Here is a 17013-nt window from a genome sequence, read left to right as displayed (position 1 = left end):
GGGTGTAGCATCAAAAGCAAAACCAGGTTTTTCAGCATTTTGCTAATACGCATTTTCATGATGTACTGTATTGGTGCACGGTGGATGTAATGAGCTGGAAAACAGATGTGTTGTTGATGTGTTGTTCAAGATCATTCAGTCTTTAACATTGACATCAAATCAAAGTAGAGTAGACATCCAACCATAATGTGCAAACATATCTATAAAAAATAAATAACACAGAAAGACGCTAACATTAGAAAAAAACAAAACAAAACAAAACAAACAAAAAAAACACACCCCCAGTATGCCAGACTACTGTATGTTTAAGTAGCATGCTTACACCATAAAGTGGAATGCTTTCATTCACTGGCTAAAGAGAGAGTGGGTTGTACCAACAGGAGTGCTTTGATATTTCATTGAGTGCAGTTTGATGCAAATATATAGATAAAGAGAATAAATTGCAAGAGAAAAAAAAAAGTAAATAATCAAATCAATAACAAAACTGCATTGACATAATTCTATCAAGAACTTCCAGTACCAGAAAAGCAATGTTGTTCATGTCTCCATCACACACTCAAATACGCGCACACACAGATTTATGGATGGTGTCTGTAGCTTGGCTCCAGTGTTGTGATATCAGAGGGTTAGTCAGTGTTCGTCCGGACAAGGGGCTCCTGTCAGGTACCCGTTGGTGCCGTGAGCTTTGTTGGTCCCGTTAGTAGCATTGCTATGGTGCTTCTGATTGGTTGGAGGACTGTCATCCTCATCAGAGCTGGACTCGATGTCACTGCGGTCGTCTTTAGACACCTGCAGAAATGAACTAACCATTAGGGCTCGGAGGTTGTTTTATTTTCATTTACACTCCTGTAATCAATGCCATTATCCATGGCAGTCATGTGTAATAACAAACATGCTCTTGTATATCAAGGTCCAGGAGCTGTTCCTCCAATCAAAGGCAAGCAACATATAATTATCTGCTAGATGTGTGACGCGATGTCCCACAAATTTAGATGCCAAATGAATTTTCATCTAAATGAGATTTTGACATGCGCCTGTCTATGGAGTCCTAAAACTATAGGACAATAAGTTTACAAAAACTTGAAGAAAGTATTTAGGCTAAGAGGCCCATTGTTTTGGAAGTAAAAAAAAATAGCATTAAAACAGCTGCTACAGATGGTGATGATGAAATGGAAGATATTAATTAGCCACATGGGGAAAAAATGCGGCCACCCCCAAAAAATGCACCACTCTGGCTGATTCTAGACTATTATGGCTGTAGATGATTACATGATTGCTGGTGAAATGAGATCGAACTATGCATACAGTACACCATTAAGATTAAGCTGTTCCCCCTGTAAGGCTACTTACATGTAATGGATTCCATTTTCCCACCTTGAGGGTTGGCAGGTTAGCGTAGAGAATAGAAAGGGAAAGTCAAAGGTGGCTATTGACAATACAAAACCCTATGGTAGCACACAGTATGTCTTAACTGTAATAGTAATATGCATACACCACTGCTAATGTGATTTACTACCATGTTGCAATCATTTGAATTAAGAGATATGCTTGCAGCACAGTACCTATTGAGTAAAAATAGGTATCAATGGAAAGTATGAGTTATAAATTAATAATTGGTGGTATTTTGGGGAGCAAGACATGAGAGAGGAGGTGCCAGTTGTGCCTCACCTTTCCTTTGGAGATGGCTCGGCAGGCCGTCTTCACTATGAGGTAGGACCAGAAGGAGTGAAGAAGCTGCAGCAGGATCAGAAGCAGGTTGAACACCCACCAGGATGGGTAGGGCCCTACGATCTCCCAGCTCTCAAACAAGGTGGTATTTAAAATCCTACCACAGCAGAAGAGGGGGAGGGAGATGATTAGCCGACTTGTTTCATTAATAAACCAAATGCACAAAGATTAAAAGTGGTCTCTCCTTCTGAGGTGTTACTGTATGCCATGAGGAGCAGGTGGGTAAAACCAAACAGAAGGCAGTGAAAAGAAAGGAGGCGGGCTCTGCCTGAGCTCCTCATCCATCATGTAGCTCCTGGCCCCTCACACTGAACATGCCATCCATATCCCAGAATAATCATCTCTTAGTGGCAGAAATGGATTCATGTCTTAGCAATAGCACTTTGATGAGATGTCATTGCATGTACATGCAGAGCTAAATCTAAAACTTTAATTAACGTGGCTCATATAGTACAAAAAAATGGAAGATATGGCTTGGCTTCATATGGCATAAAATCAAAAGGACCCATGTTAAATTTATCCCAGGACAAATTATCACAAATGACTGTCTGTGAATCATCCCGCAGATACTGAAGCCATGGCAACAGCCTTACAGTAATGACAACTTTCTAACTGGTGTGGTGGGGGGAGGTGATGGTTAAAATGAACTATGGCATAATAATACAGAAGGAAGCACAAACTGCATACTAAAACTAAAAAAAAAATCAGTACTAAAAAAAAAAATACAAAAAAATCTGTTTTGAATTTGACCTGCTGAAACAGCTTACTGAAAAAAGCCATTCTTTAATGTTTTCTTCAGAAAATGGAGTGCGACTGCCACTTGTTACCTATTTATCAGTGACCCCAACCTTGAATCTAGTCATCTCTTAAGAAGCATTTCTGAGCTGATGAAGTTTTGATGGTACAGACAATAGCAGCTGCCTTAGTGGAAAACTAAATCATGTCCCCTTTGCTGATGGACTCATGACCGTGCTGTGAGGACTTTGACAAGGACATGCAGCATAACTGTTGTACAGGTGATCAGCAAACTGATTTCCAATCACCTGAAAGCTATGCAAGTATCATCAGAATGGCTCATTACAACTCGCAGTCACCATCCAATTAGACCTTAAAATATTTTTGGGATAAATGCTGCAAAAAGTGATCTAAAATATTTAGACTGCCTCTATTCCCTGACACAGCTACGGTTTAGAAAATGCTTACTATGAGTGTAGTGCATGTTTTAAACCATAAAAGATAATGATAACATAATACCTAATGACAAAAGATCTCCATAATGAGAAGTCCTTTTGATGTTTTCACAGTTAGGCTCCACTCAATACACTGTTTTCAATAATGAAGCATAATAACAATAATGATTTGCTTTTCATTTGTTCTTTGGTTTTACTGCAACGGATAAAGCTGCTGTAGCCATAGTAACTATTACTTAGCAACAAAATTCTCAGAGATGCTGTCTGAAATGCAAACCTGGAGAACATATTACTATAGCACTGACATCACATCTTCATGTTTTTGACATGCAGTTTTGGGTGAGTGTGGGGGGGGGGGGTCGGCCAAAATGGGCAGAGAAATTCAGTGGATCTTGGCCCTTTCAGCTCACATTCCCTGAAAACAACATGCAGCATGTGCACAGAGCTACAGCCAAAAAATCCAACATCTAATGATTTTCCCTTTTTAGGTTGCTCCATTTGAGGCTGAAAACCTTTCAGTATTTCACCTGAAAAAAATAAAAAATGAAAGAAAAATCACAAAACTAGATGTTTCGTTTCTTTTCCTACTCCATAAATCAAACCATTCCGTGACAGCCCAAAATGATCTTGTAACCCCCCATGACTGTCCCGACCAGGAGCTCGAGAACCACTGATCTACAGCACACGTCTTCACATCCCTCACTGACAGTACATAAGCAGATGCAAATGACAGGGTAACATTTACTTGAAAGAGCTCAGCTGTCAACAGTTAGGCTGATGCAAACTCTGCTAAACAACTAAATGAGACTCACCAGACAGGATAGACTCCCAGCCTGGAGCTTATGAAGAGAATTGCAAACATGGCGAACAAGAGGTTGCAAAGTGCGTGGCACTTGGCGTAGTTGGCCATCTTGGCAGCCTGAAAAAAAGATTCACATATTCATTTAACCATGAAAACTACTGCCTATTAAATTCTGTGAGAATGTAATAATTTAAAATTCTTATATCCTACATCAAAGGTTGAAAGTGTCACTAAACTATGTCATGATCTTGTTAATGTACTCCAAATGTGCTGCAGCTACATAATGCAGCATGATATAATCTTAGTAGTATAATGGTTGTATCAAACATGTAGAGATAGCTGGGTATGAAAGGTCGCTCAACACTCCACCCACACACCCAACCATCACTGCATTCATCAGTCCACCCGCAGCAATTATTTGCATCAGCCGTCCTCACCTCCATCAGCACATCGGCAGCATCGTGGAGACACATGACCAATGTTCCCACTCGTGCCATGTTGTTAACATAAGAGAAGGTGATGAGGGAGATTGTTGCCAGGTGGTGCAGGAACATGATCAGGAAATCCTGGAGACACAGTTGCCAAGGTTATGTCACACAACTGCACAGAGTACTTTTGAAACTGCCCCAGCATCATCTAAGACACAGCATGGAGTACATACCCAGAACATTTAGTACGGTGCAGTAACATGTGACAAAGTGAAAGCCTGACTGCACCGACAGGGCCAACAACCGCCCCTGTGTATTTGCAGTAACGCACCACAACTTGTGATAACTCTGTGCTGTGCAAATGATGAGAAAAAAGCCATCTAATAATTATAAATAAACTGAACTATTATGCAGCCTTCGGTGTATTACAGGAACATGCTGTATATATCAGATATACCCCTGATACTGTCTTTGTAGAAAATTGCAATATAACCACCTCAAAATCTGTTTGACGCTGTGCAAAACAGACATTCCTCCGGGGGAAATCAAAGACATGAAGAAAGGAAAATAACTTCAGCGAAATATGAACTAAAACCACCAGGGCTTTAGCTAGATGTTATGTGAAAACATGTGGCTGCTTGGCTTTGGGCCAACTCGAGTACGAGCGACTAGGTTTGAGCTAGCCTGGATGAGAGCACCAGGTGAATCAGACTGCAGACAGATGGCGTGGAGTCGCATTCGTCTAGCATCCTTTAGCTACTGAAACATTTCATTAGGACAGCAGCTGTAAACAGCCAGAAACAGCCCAAAACTGCAGAAGGATGACAAGGAGGATGAGGAGGAAGAGTAATGCTTGCGAGATACAGAATGAAAGCGAGGCCAACAGTGTGCAGGGGGAACATACTGGAATTGGCAGGGTATGCAGAGGACCTCCTCAGTGTAGTGGTGTGCATGAAAAAACTGAAAGGAGAAACAAAAACAGACAACATGCCAACAGTCAACAAAGAGATGACAGAGTGAAGGCTTACACAGCATGGCATCATGGAGTTGCTGTGAGTGCAGTGAGTGAAGTGTGTGTGGACAGGGCAGAGTCGGGGGTGGAGTGGAGACAGGAATAAGACTGTGGGTGGGAGGCATGCAAATTGATACTGAATGAGCAAAAACCAGAGTATGGCCACTTTCAAAAGAAACAGAAGGAAAATTAAAGTGGGTTGTATGAAACTGAATAAGTGAAGTTTTTAGAGACACACTGACCAAGTTCCAATTTTCAAAGTCTAACCTTTCAAACTTCACAGGCAATGTACATAACACACATTTTATAACACTCACAACCGCATGGTTCTCATAAATTTCAAGTGCCAGACACCTATAGCCTGTTTTTTGCACCCAGTAAATTTCCATAGACTTTCCATGGGAAGTTAAGCTGGGCAATTCTGTAAATATTCCAAATTGGAAACTTTCCATGGGAATGAACAGGAATATGTGGGATTTAACAGGAATTTACAGGAATGTACTGGAAATTTGGGGTAATTTATACAAACTGTATAATTAACAAAGATAAATATAAACATTTTGTTTTGTCATAAGAAGACATGTGTGCACAACAAATGCAACTTTAAAAAATGTCTTGACTTTATCTGAGTAGAACATATACATACATATTTCTTATGCCCCCCCCCCACAAAAAAATGAAATGAAATCATATGATAAAATATGAAATGTGAGGAATGCACAGTGCATGCAGGGGGCGTGGCCTCCTACAGGGGGCGTGGCCTCAGCAGCCCTGCAGTGAGTAGTGTGCTATGTGCATGAATTGGAGGAATGCACTGTGCAGGGCAGAAATTGAACTGAATTTGCATTAAATCTGATTGTTTTAACAAAGATTATGCTGCAAGATGGGTTTTTTTTCAACTACATTTAAGTTCCCTGTTATATGCTAACCTGCAATTTTGCAAATTTCCAGTTTATTCCCATTAATTCCCATATACTCCTGTTAAATCCCATGGAAAGCTTCAAACTTTGAGAATCCCCAGAATTTTGCAGCCCTAGTGCCAACTGATGTGTGTATTAACAATTCTGTGGCCATCTTTACGCTGGAGAATGTGCATGTGTATCCTGTGGATTATGTCTTTTTACTCAAAGGATTAAGCAGGAATGGGTCACAAAACTAGGTCTCATGTCAGCTCAGCTGTCTGCTTGACCCTCAATTAGCATATTTCCTCGCAATTCTGCATGTAGTAGAGAGAAATAGGATAGTAGAAAGGTGGTAAACCCTGTGCCAACATTTAAAGGTGCAGTATGCCGTTTTGGGAGGTATGTTTAAACTAAGAGGAAGTCAAAAATAGTAAATAACAAATACACTGTTGAAAAAAATTTAAACAACCTATCCTTGGGGGAAAACTGGGTCCCCAGGACACCGATATGCTACCAGTTCATTATTGTTGCTTACAATAGCAGGGCCTAGGCCTCTGTTGCTCCAAAATCTATTTTTTCCTTTGATTTGTTGTAAAAATTGTATAGGTTAAATAATAAAAAAAACTGTATGTGTTATAACAGGTGCTGCCAAAGTAAACAATTATTTCTGGCACAACTACATAGTGCACCTTTAAACTCTTTTGTGTATATAATATAATATTAATAATATTTTGTGCTTTTATAGCCAATTTCATACATGTTACAACCTCCAAGATTGAACTCTGTCTTCATTTAAAAGAAAAAAATAATCATGCTATCCTTTTTCCACTGTTTGCATTGCATTATTTTGGCTTTCACCAACACACTGGGCCAAGCTGCTGATAGATTTAGTAAAATATACTAATTCCTAAAAGTGCATTTTGTAAATTAAATTAGATTCTACCAAGAGATGTGAGGAGATGTCTATCACTTCAGAAGTCCCACCCTTAAAAGCACTATATGTTTTCTCTGTGGTAAGTACTGGGAGCAGCCATGTTGCAGATTAAAAAGTAATTTGATGGTGACTCATTGGATTACACAAGCCGTGTTACTGCAACAAAAACTCCATAACAACTGATGGCTGAGGAAAGCATTAAGCAAAGTTTTATGAAGTTTGCGGGTGAATTTGGCTCCTCAGTCCTTAATACTAATCCCTTTCCTTCATGCAACGTTGTGTGATTTCACACATCTGAGAGAAGACACTGAGGCGAAGGAACTGCTCACAAGGAAAATTGACTAAACAATACAGAGGAATGGTGACAATAAAAGGAGGGATGAGTGCAGTCAAACAAAGATAATGATTTCTTTCCTTTGCGGGCGCTGCTGTGTTAACCTACAGTTGTACAAACAGAACAGAATTTTCTAGATAGCTCCACTCAAACCATAAAGCGTCACCGATTGTCTTCTAACAGAAACATAAAGCAAACAAATCCCATGTGTTATTATTGATGTATGATTCATAAGCTGTCTTGGTGTGCTCTCCTACCTTCCTCCTGATGTCTGTGAATTGGGAAAAGAGTAGGGACAGGTAGAAAGACAGCTCCAGAATATAGTAATAGTGGATGTCCACAGTCAGTGGCTGTACAAACACAAAGCAGCAAAGTTAAAATGCACATCTGTTATCTATCTATTACTGTTGCATTTGCATGACAATTCATCTTTTATGATTTTACTGCATTTGCTTTAGTTATAGCATCAAGAAAAGCATGTGTTTTACTTATTGACGACTAATAAACACCACAGTATTTAAAAATTCATGCAAAGCCTTACCTGGTAAGGATAGTTGTACCAGCACTCTTTAGTATTCCACAGCCACGGAGTCTGGAGAAAAACAAAAACACAGACTTATTATCAGCCATTTTCAACCCATATAAAACTGGATCAATATGAGATAGAAAATATCCTAAAAATATAAATAAGGTTGAGAGTATACTGTACGTGGTGATATGTTTAAACAGCGTGGGCTTAATTCATTGGTAAACCTTTTCAATATGACTGAAAAAGGCCAGGCGCTGCTGACTGCAATATCAATGCTGTGTTACACTATTCCCAAACGTACAATTTAAGTTCTGCTCATGGTATTGATCCCCAAAGCTCAACAGTGCCTGGGGTTCAATATTTGCTCCTTATTTAAGAGCCAACACATGGATGTCAACGTGACCACAGGAAACTGAATAATGTCCTTAGTGGATACTAGATGAATTCACAGTGGTTTTGTAACACATTCACGGAAGCCATGTTACATCAGAAAGGTTTTTGTGCTGGTGCATGTTTTGTCATCAAAGAGAACTAGATTACCCAGGTGTATTTGTAAGATGTTCATCTGCAAATGAAACCCAGAGTTATGAGATGAGGGCGAAGGGGAAAAAAGGCAAATCGTTAACAATGATACTTTAAAATGAGCTATAATCAAACAGTGACTTATTGCTGCAACTTAGGTTAGACGATTGAGTTTGCATCTCCTGCACTCTTCTCCAGACCTGCTGCTATTAATAACCCCCCGGGAGACTTGGGCCTGCAGCAGGGTTTGCCAGGGAGTGAACTCATTTCGCAAAGTGCTTCGTCATGCAACTTGTTTCGTTGAGAAATTTTCCCCACTATGCTATCTCACCTATTGCTCCCTCGATTATGATTAGATTAATCCATCTCAGCCAAAATGGTTTCACTGTTCATTTACTTAAGACACTCCAAGGCAGTAGCCACAGTGCATTACACAACATCAGCGTGGATGGGAGGCATAAATGTACAACCCATTTCCACAGAACAATAACACTGCATTTTTAATTTACCTCTTTTTCACCAACAAAGGTAACACCAACAAAGCAGCTGCCAATTGAAGACTGTGATTGTCTTAATGATAATTAATTTGCTAACAGACTGAACATCTGAAGAAAGGACACAATGTAAACACAAAATCGATCACTTTACAACCATAGCTCCCTGGTAGAAATGGCTATGAAAGACGCACTATTTGTCCGCTGGCCCTCCTTCCACTGTATTATCAATCATAAGAAACCAATTTTGCACAAGGTGACTGGGATTTGCACAAACATCATTGGTGAAATGTTTCATACTAGTCAAATACACCAAAGCACCCATTTTACTTTTATTCAGTTGGGAGTTTTAGAAGGTTTTTTTAAGGTAAAACTAATCAGCAGCCTCATGCAAAATGCTGGCACCAACCTGTTCAGACACCATTACCCTGATGTGTGCTGTAATAGCAGGGCTGCTTAAAAGGATTTGCATCTGATTTGAGAGAATGGTTTCACTTGTGCAAACAGTACTAATAAATGACCTTTACACAAAGCTTACCTTTTTAAGGAAGCGTACTCCATAGGTAAATATGTACAGGTAGAATGTAAATCTCCACCTGTGAGAAGAAAATAACATGGTGAGTCCTGTAATCACATTGTCATTTGCTCGTGTTACGTGGCTTTTTTTTCCATTTTGCTCTGTTTTCTTTATTTAAATTCTTGGAAAATCCTTTCATAGATTCTTGTCAGAATCTCGATCTGCACTATATAGTTCTGGATTCAAAAAGGAGCACTGGAGAAATGTGAGAAGAGGATTTTTTTAAACTACTCACACCAATTAGTGGAGAACAAAGCATGTCGCATCACATCCTAAAGTCTCACAATTAAGACAGATTCAGAAATGTAAATATGGCCTTTGGATGCTTGAGTTATTTTGATACTCAACTTAAATACTTAAATAATAAATGCAGATTTGTGGCCACAGAGGTAGCATGCATACTGTGTCCATCCTGCCTGCAGTCAAAAAATGTGACATGTGCATTCCACGGTGACTCACTGAGGCTAGGACACCACCGACTCCACAATGGCATGGTGCAGAGGCAAAGACAAGACACTCCCACTCCTCCGTCCCAGCCCCTGCTCTCTGCTTTACATAACCCTGCATGTACTGTAACCACAGCTGCACATTGATTGGTAGGGAAAGTTCGGCTGTGATCATGGGGCTGCTGGGCTTACAGGCAGAGACGAAGCTGCTTCAGCTGACACTTCAGTGATCAAAGCCTTGCTGAGCAGGGAGATGTGCACGCACCCAGCTCACAACAGTCAGCAACTGGGAGGAAGGATTTAAAACTGGCCAGCTAGCAAGGCCCCTTGTTAGACAAGTCTGGGAGGTGCCTAAGATGAAACCCTTGTTACAAGGAACAAAAACAAATTTAACCAAAATGCTTGAGTGAGCGATTCCCTGTTGGCTGTAATTGAATTTACACAGGATATCAAGATTTTAACCAATTAGTTTAAACAGTTTCTCCCAATGGGGCTGGCTGGATTGTGATGCATCTTATACTCGGTGAGATATAAATATTCTGGACACTTGTGAACACACTGTGCCAGCCTCACAAAGCAGACCACAGAGAGGAGGAACAAAGCAAAACTAGCATTCTGTGGCATGGAAGCAAACATCCACTGACTAGTCTGAGCCAGAGGACATGACAAATGCTGCACAGCATGTCGTGTGAGACGAGAGGCTTTGTATGCTGTAAAGGTTGTGCTGTGTGGTTAGCTTAAACTGACCTTAAATGGTATGCATTTTGACAACTACAGTGCAAAACACAACATGGCGTATTCTGTTAATGCTGGAGAGAATAGGGTAAATCCATATGACTTTCTTAAGGGACTTTTTAACACTTTGCAGCACCAAAATAGCAGTGCAGCAGCATGCTACACAGTTAGTCTTTTTTATGGACATTCAGAAGACAATCAGTTGTTGCTTTTTAATGGACACCAGAGGTAACGTTAACATGCAACACTTGGTCTAAGGATCCTGTCATTAACTACTCTATGTGCTTGATTAACAGTATTGTAAAACCAAATAAACTGGACTAGTCCACCTGGCACTCGGTAAAGATTGTTGCATGGCAACTGGTTCATCAAACACCGCAAGAGTCTGTTTCAAGTGCTGCTGAATCACTGCTATATATGTACAATCACTGTGACTCACAACTGCTTTCCCTGAATAGATTTTTTTTTATTTTTTGCTAAAGTCAGGCCCAGATATGTTTTTATGTCAATATCAGTTACATTTTGAAGATGCAACCCTGAAAATTATTGGTTGTGTATAAAAGTAAAATTACATCCATTTCCTTTTCTGAAACCAGCTGTGTATCTAGCTGAAACCAGCTGTGCATCTAGCTTCTCCCTTCACTTAGGCCAAGTGTTGTATAGTAGCAGTGTTTATGTTTATGTCTTATAAATTTGCCTTGTAAACGATTTGCGATGTGTGTTTTTAATACTGTAGAACAATCAGAACAGGCCCATGGCATATTTCATGACACATGGATTAAACAGTGATTACCATTTTATATTTGCTTAATTACACTAATCATTCCTGCTATCTAATGAGAGTGGATTTTAAATTTAAAAAGATCCACCTATCATTACAATTTTCAGTAAAAAATGTACTGGGATGTATAGACAGATCCTTACCAGAAAGAGGGGAAATATTGGGATGCCACTTTGATGTGGCAAACAACTCGCTTGCTCGTGCTATTTCACTCCCCCAGGAGAGCAAACGTAACACTAACTGCAACTGTTTGCATTTTTGCATTTAAATCGTTCACCAACAAGTCATGAAGATCCAGCTTTGAGCAGAATTCAGACAAAGGACTGATTAATTCCCTCTTTGCCACACTTTTCTGTAAGACTGACAATAATGCCTCTGTAACTAAAAATAATTCCAGTCCTCTCTGTTTTTTGTTGTTTTTTTTGGTGTGTGCTTGTCTATGCAGGTTTGAAAAAAGGGCATGATTGCCTCAGTTAAAAAAGCTTGTTAATGGACAATCATTTCCCAAATGCACTGCCACCACACAAACTGAATTTAAGAACACTAAAAGAAAAGAAAGTAAATTGTAAGGCAATAGATGTGTGTCAGTTAGGTGTCTATTGAGGGGACCTTGGTTAGACAAATGGAAATCACTCATGCACCTACATGTGGGATAGAGGAGCACTGATCATACGGATATTGCTGTTCTCAACTGATATCACTGTGTTCTTCTACTGGAACACTATTGACCCATTTTCCAGTACAAGGCACAGGATTTGAACTACCTCTGATTCAAAAATGACAATAAATAAAAACCATGAATAGTAATAACAATAAAAAATGAACTGTCATAATATTTCGAACTACCTACTCTTGCAGCCTTTCTGCAGTATTCAGTGTTATTTAAACCACATTAATAGCTCATTTTTACTTTCAACAGTGACATCTGAGCATAAGTTATGAATTGTGAAATTGTAAATAAAAGAGCTGAGGATAATTACAATAAAATCTATTTGTGGCTGTCCTTCTATGCAGTACATGTTTCTCTAGTGTCTCTCTAGTAACTGGGGGTGTTAATCCTATACTGAGATTCTACTAGCTCTGAGCACTGGTCCAAATCCGTTCACTAAACACCTACAGAGCCAATTGGCGTGGAGAGCCTCCATCATACATGGCTCCAAGGCCGATTTAACAAAACACTGTGACAAGAGAAGGTGTTTGTTTTGCGTAAAAGTGTATATATATCTCGTAAAGTCTAATTAATTTTTTAGTAAATACCAAATAATAACTGAAGCCAAAATTTGATACTGCAAGATGAAAATAGTAGCCAGACAGGAAAGTTGCATGTCACAGGAATAAGATGAGTTTAATATTGGAGGCATGTTTTTTTTTTTTCTTTTTTAAATTTCTGTTTGGTTCGGTGTATTACAATCTGCTGCTTCTGGTCATTTCTTTGTACTCAGTGGGGCTAGATAAGAGGGAGGATGGAGTGAGATGATATCAGACAACTAGTGTTGTGAAGGGCAGCAAAGCATGCGCCTGCCTCTGCCTGTCCACACTAAAAAGTAATGAGGAGAGGAGGAGATCAGGGAGGTTGCAGTAAAACTTTGCTGCAAAAATTCTCCATTATGGCATTCTCATATTCAGCCATAAACTCATACTAAAACTCTGCAATATTTCTTTCTAGGAATTTTCTAGAAATAAACAGTAATATCTTAAAACAAGGCAAAATAAAGAAGTTCCCCTCACTAGTATCAAGAATATGACACCTGATTCAACAAAATTTTTAACCAGGTTCATGTGCACTGGAGACAATGGAAATGATGTCACCCACACTGGCAGACATTTTTGTTGTTGTTGTTTTTTTTAAGAATATAATTGATTAATAGACTTGTGAAACTGCTGTTTTTGCAGCGTGGCTGGAAAATAAACATGAAATGACAATAGCTGGAAAAATAAACTCCATGCAGATTCCTCATTATTTCCAGACCAAATGTGTCTGCTGCTTGCCACTCTTTGTTTGCGTAATGAAAAGAATAGACAGCAGATCAGCCATTCTGACGTCTGCGAGACAAAGGATGCTATCAGACCTCAACAGCTGTATATGGGGGGCTAATTAGAACAGGATTACTGCTGGAGGGACTGTGGCTGGCTTCATTTCGAGAACTGCACTGTAAGCAACTGAGACATACAAGCATGGCCAAAGAAAGTACTTAAAAGCCCCGTGTAGCCTTGCAGTCAGCCACATGCATGCAGAACTTTGGTGCAATTGTTGGTCTAACAAAAAGTCAGCTAAGCATGTTCAGAAAGCCCACACATATTCTAGAGGAATTATGAAATCCAATCTCTTCATGTCTTGTGTACCACATTTTTTTTTTTTTGAAATTCCTCTTTGAGGCTGTAATAAGAGTCCAGTGGTCTAATCAACCAACAGTGTGCTCTTCACTGAACAGCAGCCTCGGGGGGCTCAGAAGCTGTGCGGCTCCCTGTGTCTCCTACTGCCAGATTGGCTCTACTGGTGTCAGACAAGACTCTACTTTGACAGTCACACTCGCTTGTCGGCCTCCAACATCACACTGCTAAGTAACTACAATCTCCCTGATGGCAACCGCTCCACTGCAGATTAGCGAGTCTTCTCTTACAGCCAGCGTGGCTTTGTTGATTCACAGTGGGACACATTTGACTATTATCTTGCTGCAATCCCAGCATTCACTTTGGCATCCTCAGGCACAACGACTCTGAACCAAAACTTAAATATCAGCATTTCAGCAGTTAATAGCTTAATTCTAACATGTTGTGCACCTTTAGTAAATAATAAAAATATGACATACAGTAGTTTAACAGGTTTTGAGGTGCTGTAAAGTCATTTGTCTTACATGCTTTCACAGAAGCGGGCCAGAGTGCTGGGCTTCTCCTGGTTGCGGCGCTGTCGGAACCAGCGCTGGATGGTCCGCACGTCCCAGTCCAGCTGCTTGGACAGGCCCTCCAGCCTCTTCTCATCTGGATGCTAACAACATAAAGATTACTTAAACATAGCATTTTATTGTGGTGCATACAATTTCATATGGAGCAGACTGAAAATGAGAAGCATTCAGCAAAGGGGAGGCAGGGAAACACATGCACCACCTTGGTTATAGCAGTGAAAACCTTCTCCAAAATGGCATTAGGTTGTGCTTTCTGCGGCCCATTGGCTTGGATCTTCAGGCCCATAGCACATGGTCTTGCAATGAACCTGCAATTAAAAGATTAAAAAAAAAAATGTAATATGCAATTACAACTTGTTTGATTTAGTAACGGGGACACATTACAGTCACTGTTATACTTAAATACATCATTAACAGTTACAATAATCAATGTAATGATCGCTTTTAGTAAAACAGCTGAATCTTACTTGAGTGGGTTTAAGTGTTAGGGTAGGCACATGGCTACACAAATAAACATATGGCTGTGTAAATAAACAGGTCGTTTATCCCATATCTGGCATGCATATAATCCCAAACACAGGGGCTATCTTATGATCTTGACTTTTTAATTAAAATGTTTTAAGAGATAAAGATTAACAGTTTCTCACTGATGAAAATGCCTGAAAGATTTTGTTAAAAAAAAAAAAAAAAAAAAAATCAACAGGCCTCAGTATTGCTCCAAGATACACCTGACCCACATATGCATGACAAGCTTTGCTGTGACCATTATGACTCTGTGCTTTCCTCGAAAAGATGATTGAGCAAATGCTAAGAGATAGGAAGATGGCACAAACTGCATCATATCTCCCCATGCTGTGTAATGCACATTCATGTTGTAACAATACCAGAATTAGTAAATCGAGCCTGGTGTCAGCATGATGCCATTCTGCAAGGCTCTGAAACAGGGCTGAGAGGACAATAACTGGGGGATTGAACAAGTATGACTTGTATCGTGTAACTTGCGACAGGCTGCAGCACACTGACAGATTTATATAAACAGACAACGTGCAAAGCTACAGGCCTGCAAAAGAGCAGGATCGTGGTCATGTCTGGTGATTTGTGGGCTCTCCAGATAAGATGCCATTGTTTAGGTAACTGTCAGACACATCCACACACATGCTCAGTAGGCTCTGCGAAATTATTCATTCACTGGATTATCAAATCGACATTGCAAGCGATCGCTGCATTATCTGTGGACCGGCCACCTGGACAAATGCATACGCTGGACCCACCTTTCGAAAACCAGCCGTATCATAAAGATGCAGAAGGCTAAAGGACACGCCAGATAAAGATCCTCGGCTTGCGGGAATGTTGCCTCATCTGTGTTTTTTAAGTCAGCCCAGGTTACGTTATGAGGGAGCCAGAACCTCTCGTTCCAAAACCACGCCAAAATACCGGCCATCTCTTTGGAGAAGACACTTTGACCGGGTCGAAAGATAAATCGATGGCCCACCGTATCCTAGAGGTGTTTCACAGGCGATCCGTGCAGGCTCTGCTGCTGAGATATCTGTGCTAGATCGCCGTCCGTCTATTTCCCCTCAGCTATCCCAGTGTAGGGAAGTAGACTCAATCAGCTCCTCCGCAAGTGATTGGTGCACTGAAATGTCATGCATGATGCAGTCACTGTAGGTTATGCCGACTGTATCACGGCGCAGTCAAGGTGAAATGGTTTTACTGTAGCCTCTGTTGAGAATCATTTAAATCTAACATAAAGAAGGTTCCCTCACAAAATTATTAAAATCCATAACATGGCTTTCCTCCTCTATTAAAACCCGCTGCTATTCTATTTTAACAGCCCCAGAGGCAAATTAACCCTATCCACATGCAACATGCGACTTCAGTCAAACCCAAGCCATTAAATAAATTGAGTGAAACTGTGAAATCAAGAGGGCAATAAACATGGCAACACTTTTGTCATGGCTACCAGATTCAGCGCATACTTGGTAAAGCGTGCCACCTACTGACAGTTTTCGGCGCGCTTGTCAGTAAGTGGAAGCCTGACCTTGTAAAGATTTTCTTTCTCAAATAAATAAATATATAAATAAGCCGCTGTGGCATGCACTTTATCTTTTAACAAAATTTAGAGGAAATAATGACCAAAGGCAGTCAATGGGCTTCGCACTTCTGTATTTAATGTAGTGCAGTATGGCCTACTGCACAACATTAGTCTTCTGTGAAAGCCTATTGCATTTTTTTGCGGCTAAAAGTGGCACACAAATAGGTTAGGGTGTCTACAAAATGAATTACACCTACATGCTTTGAATTAACCAGTTTCCAAATTAGAGCTTTGTTATATGTATAGCCTGGATCTGTCTGAGATCAAACTGTGGAGCATATAAATTAGAACAGAGCAATAACAGACAAAAGTAGATTTTTTTTTTTCTAGAATAATTTCTGTAGTTCATATAGAGGGACTGACAACAGCTTCAGGTTCCTGGCTCTCCCCCCATACAGAGAGCGCTTGCCAGTTTCCAGATATGATGGCGCCATCTACTGTTCGTTGTGGCGCTTTTCACTTTTTAGTGATACAATGTTGCTTTACACTGCACGTGACATATTACATTCGTCACACATCACTGTCTGATACGAGGCAGATACTTTTACAACATGTCTGGTTAATAATCTACAATGACATCTAAGAAATAACTTTAATTTAT

General features: G+C 40.1%; 1 protein-coding gene across 2 annotated transcripts; it reads right to left on the bottom strand.

Annotated features, from left to right (window-relative positions):
• Nucleotides 1-391: 391 nt before the first annotated feature.
• On the bottom strand, nucleotides 392-15877 carry cers6 (ceramide synthase 6). 2 transcript variants are annotated; one of them, XM_030081089.1, is made up of 11 exons: nucleotides 15589-15877; nucleotides 14520-14625; nucleotides 14270-14400; nucleotides 9414-9471; nucleotides 7872-7922; nucleotides 7588-7680; nucleotides 4158-4286; nucleotides 3731-3837; nucleotides 1669-1825; nucleotides 1351-1374; nucleotides 392-789 (listed from the first exon to the last, which is right to left on the bottom strand). In XM_030081089.1, the coding sequence occupies exons 1-11, from the start codon at nucleotides 15756-15758 to the stop codon at nucleotides 631-633; spliced, it is 1185 nt and encodes a 394-aa protein (XP_029936949.1). In that variant the 5' UTR covers nucleotides 15759-15877; the 3' UTR covers nucleotides 392-630. The 2 variants fall into 2 exon arrangements, with proteins under 2 accessions (XP_029936949.1, XP_029936950.1); XM_030081090.1 differs by lacking the exon at nucleotides 1351-1374.
• Between the last annotated feature and the right edge of the window lie 1136 nt (nucleotides 15878-17013).

This window comes from Myripristis murdjan, chromosome 21, assembly GCF_902150065.1.
Source record: "Myripristis murdjan chromosome 21, fMyrMur1.1, whole genome shotgun sequence".
In the NCBI taxonomy this organism is placed as follows: domain Eukaryota; kingdom Metazoa; phylum Chordata; class Actinopteri; order Holocentriformes; family Holocentridae; genus Myripristis; species Myripristis murdjan.
The sequence above is the reverse complement of the archived record's forward strand: the minus strand, read 5'-3'. Positions and strand labels throughout refer to the sequence as shown.

Bases quoted from the DNA above. Each gene is read 5' to 3' on its own strand.
- cers6 (XM_030081089.1), bottom strand. From the start codon at position 15,758: ATGGCCGGTATTTTGGCGTGGTTTTGGAACGAGAGGTTCTGGCTCCCT. The intron at 14,401-14,519 runs GTGGTGCATGTG...TTATGTTGTTAG, and splicing joins TTTTCACTGCTATAACCAAG to CATCCAGATGAGAAGAGGCT. The intron at 9,472-14,269 runs GTAAGACAAATG...TTCTTCTCACAG, and splicing joins GCCCGCTTCTGTGAAAGCAT to GTGGAGATTTACATTCTACC.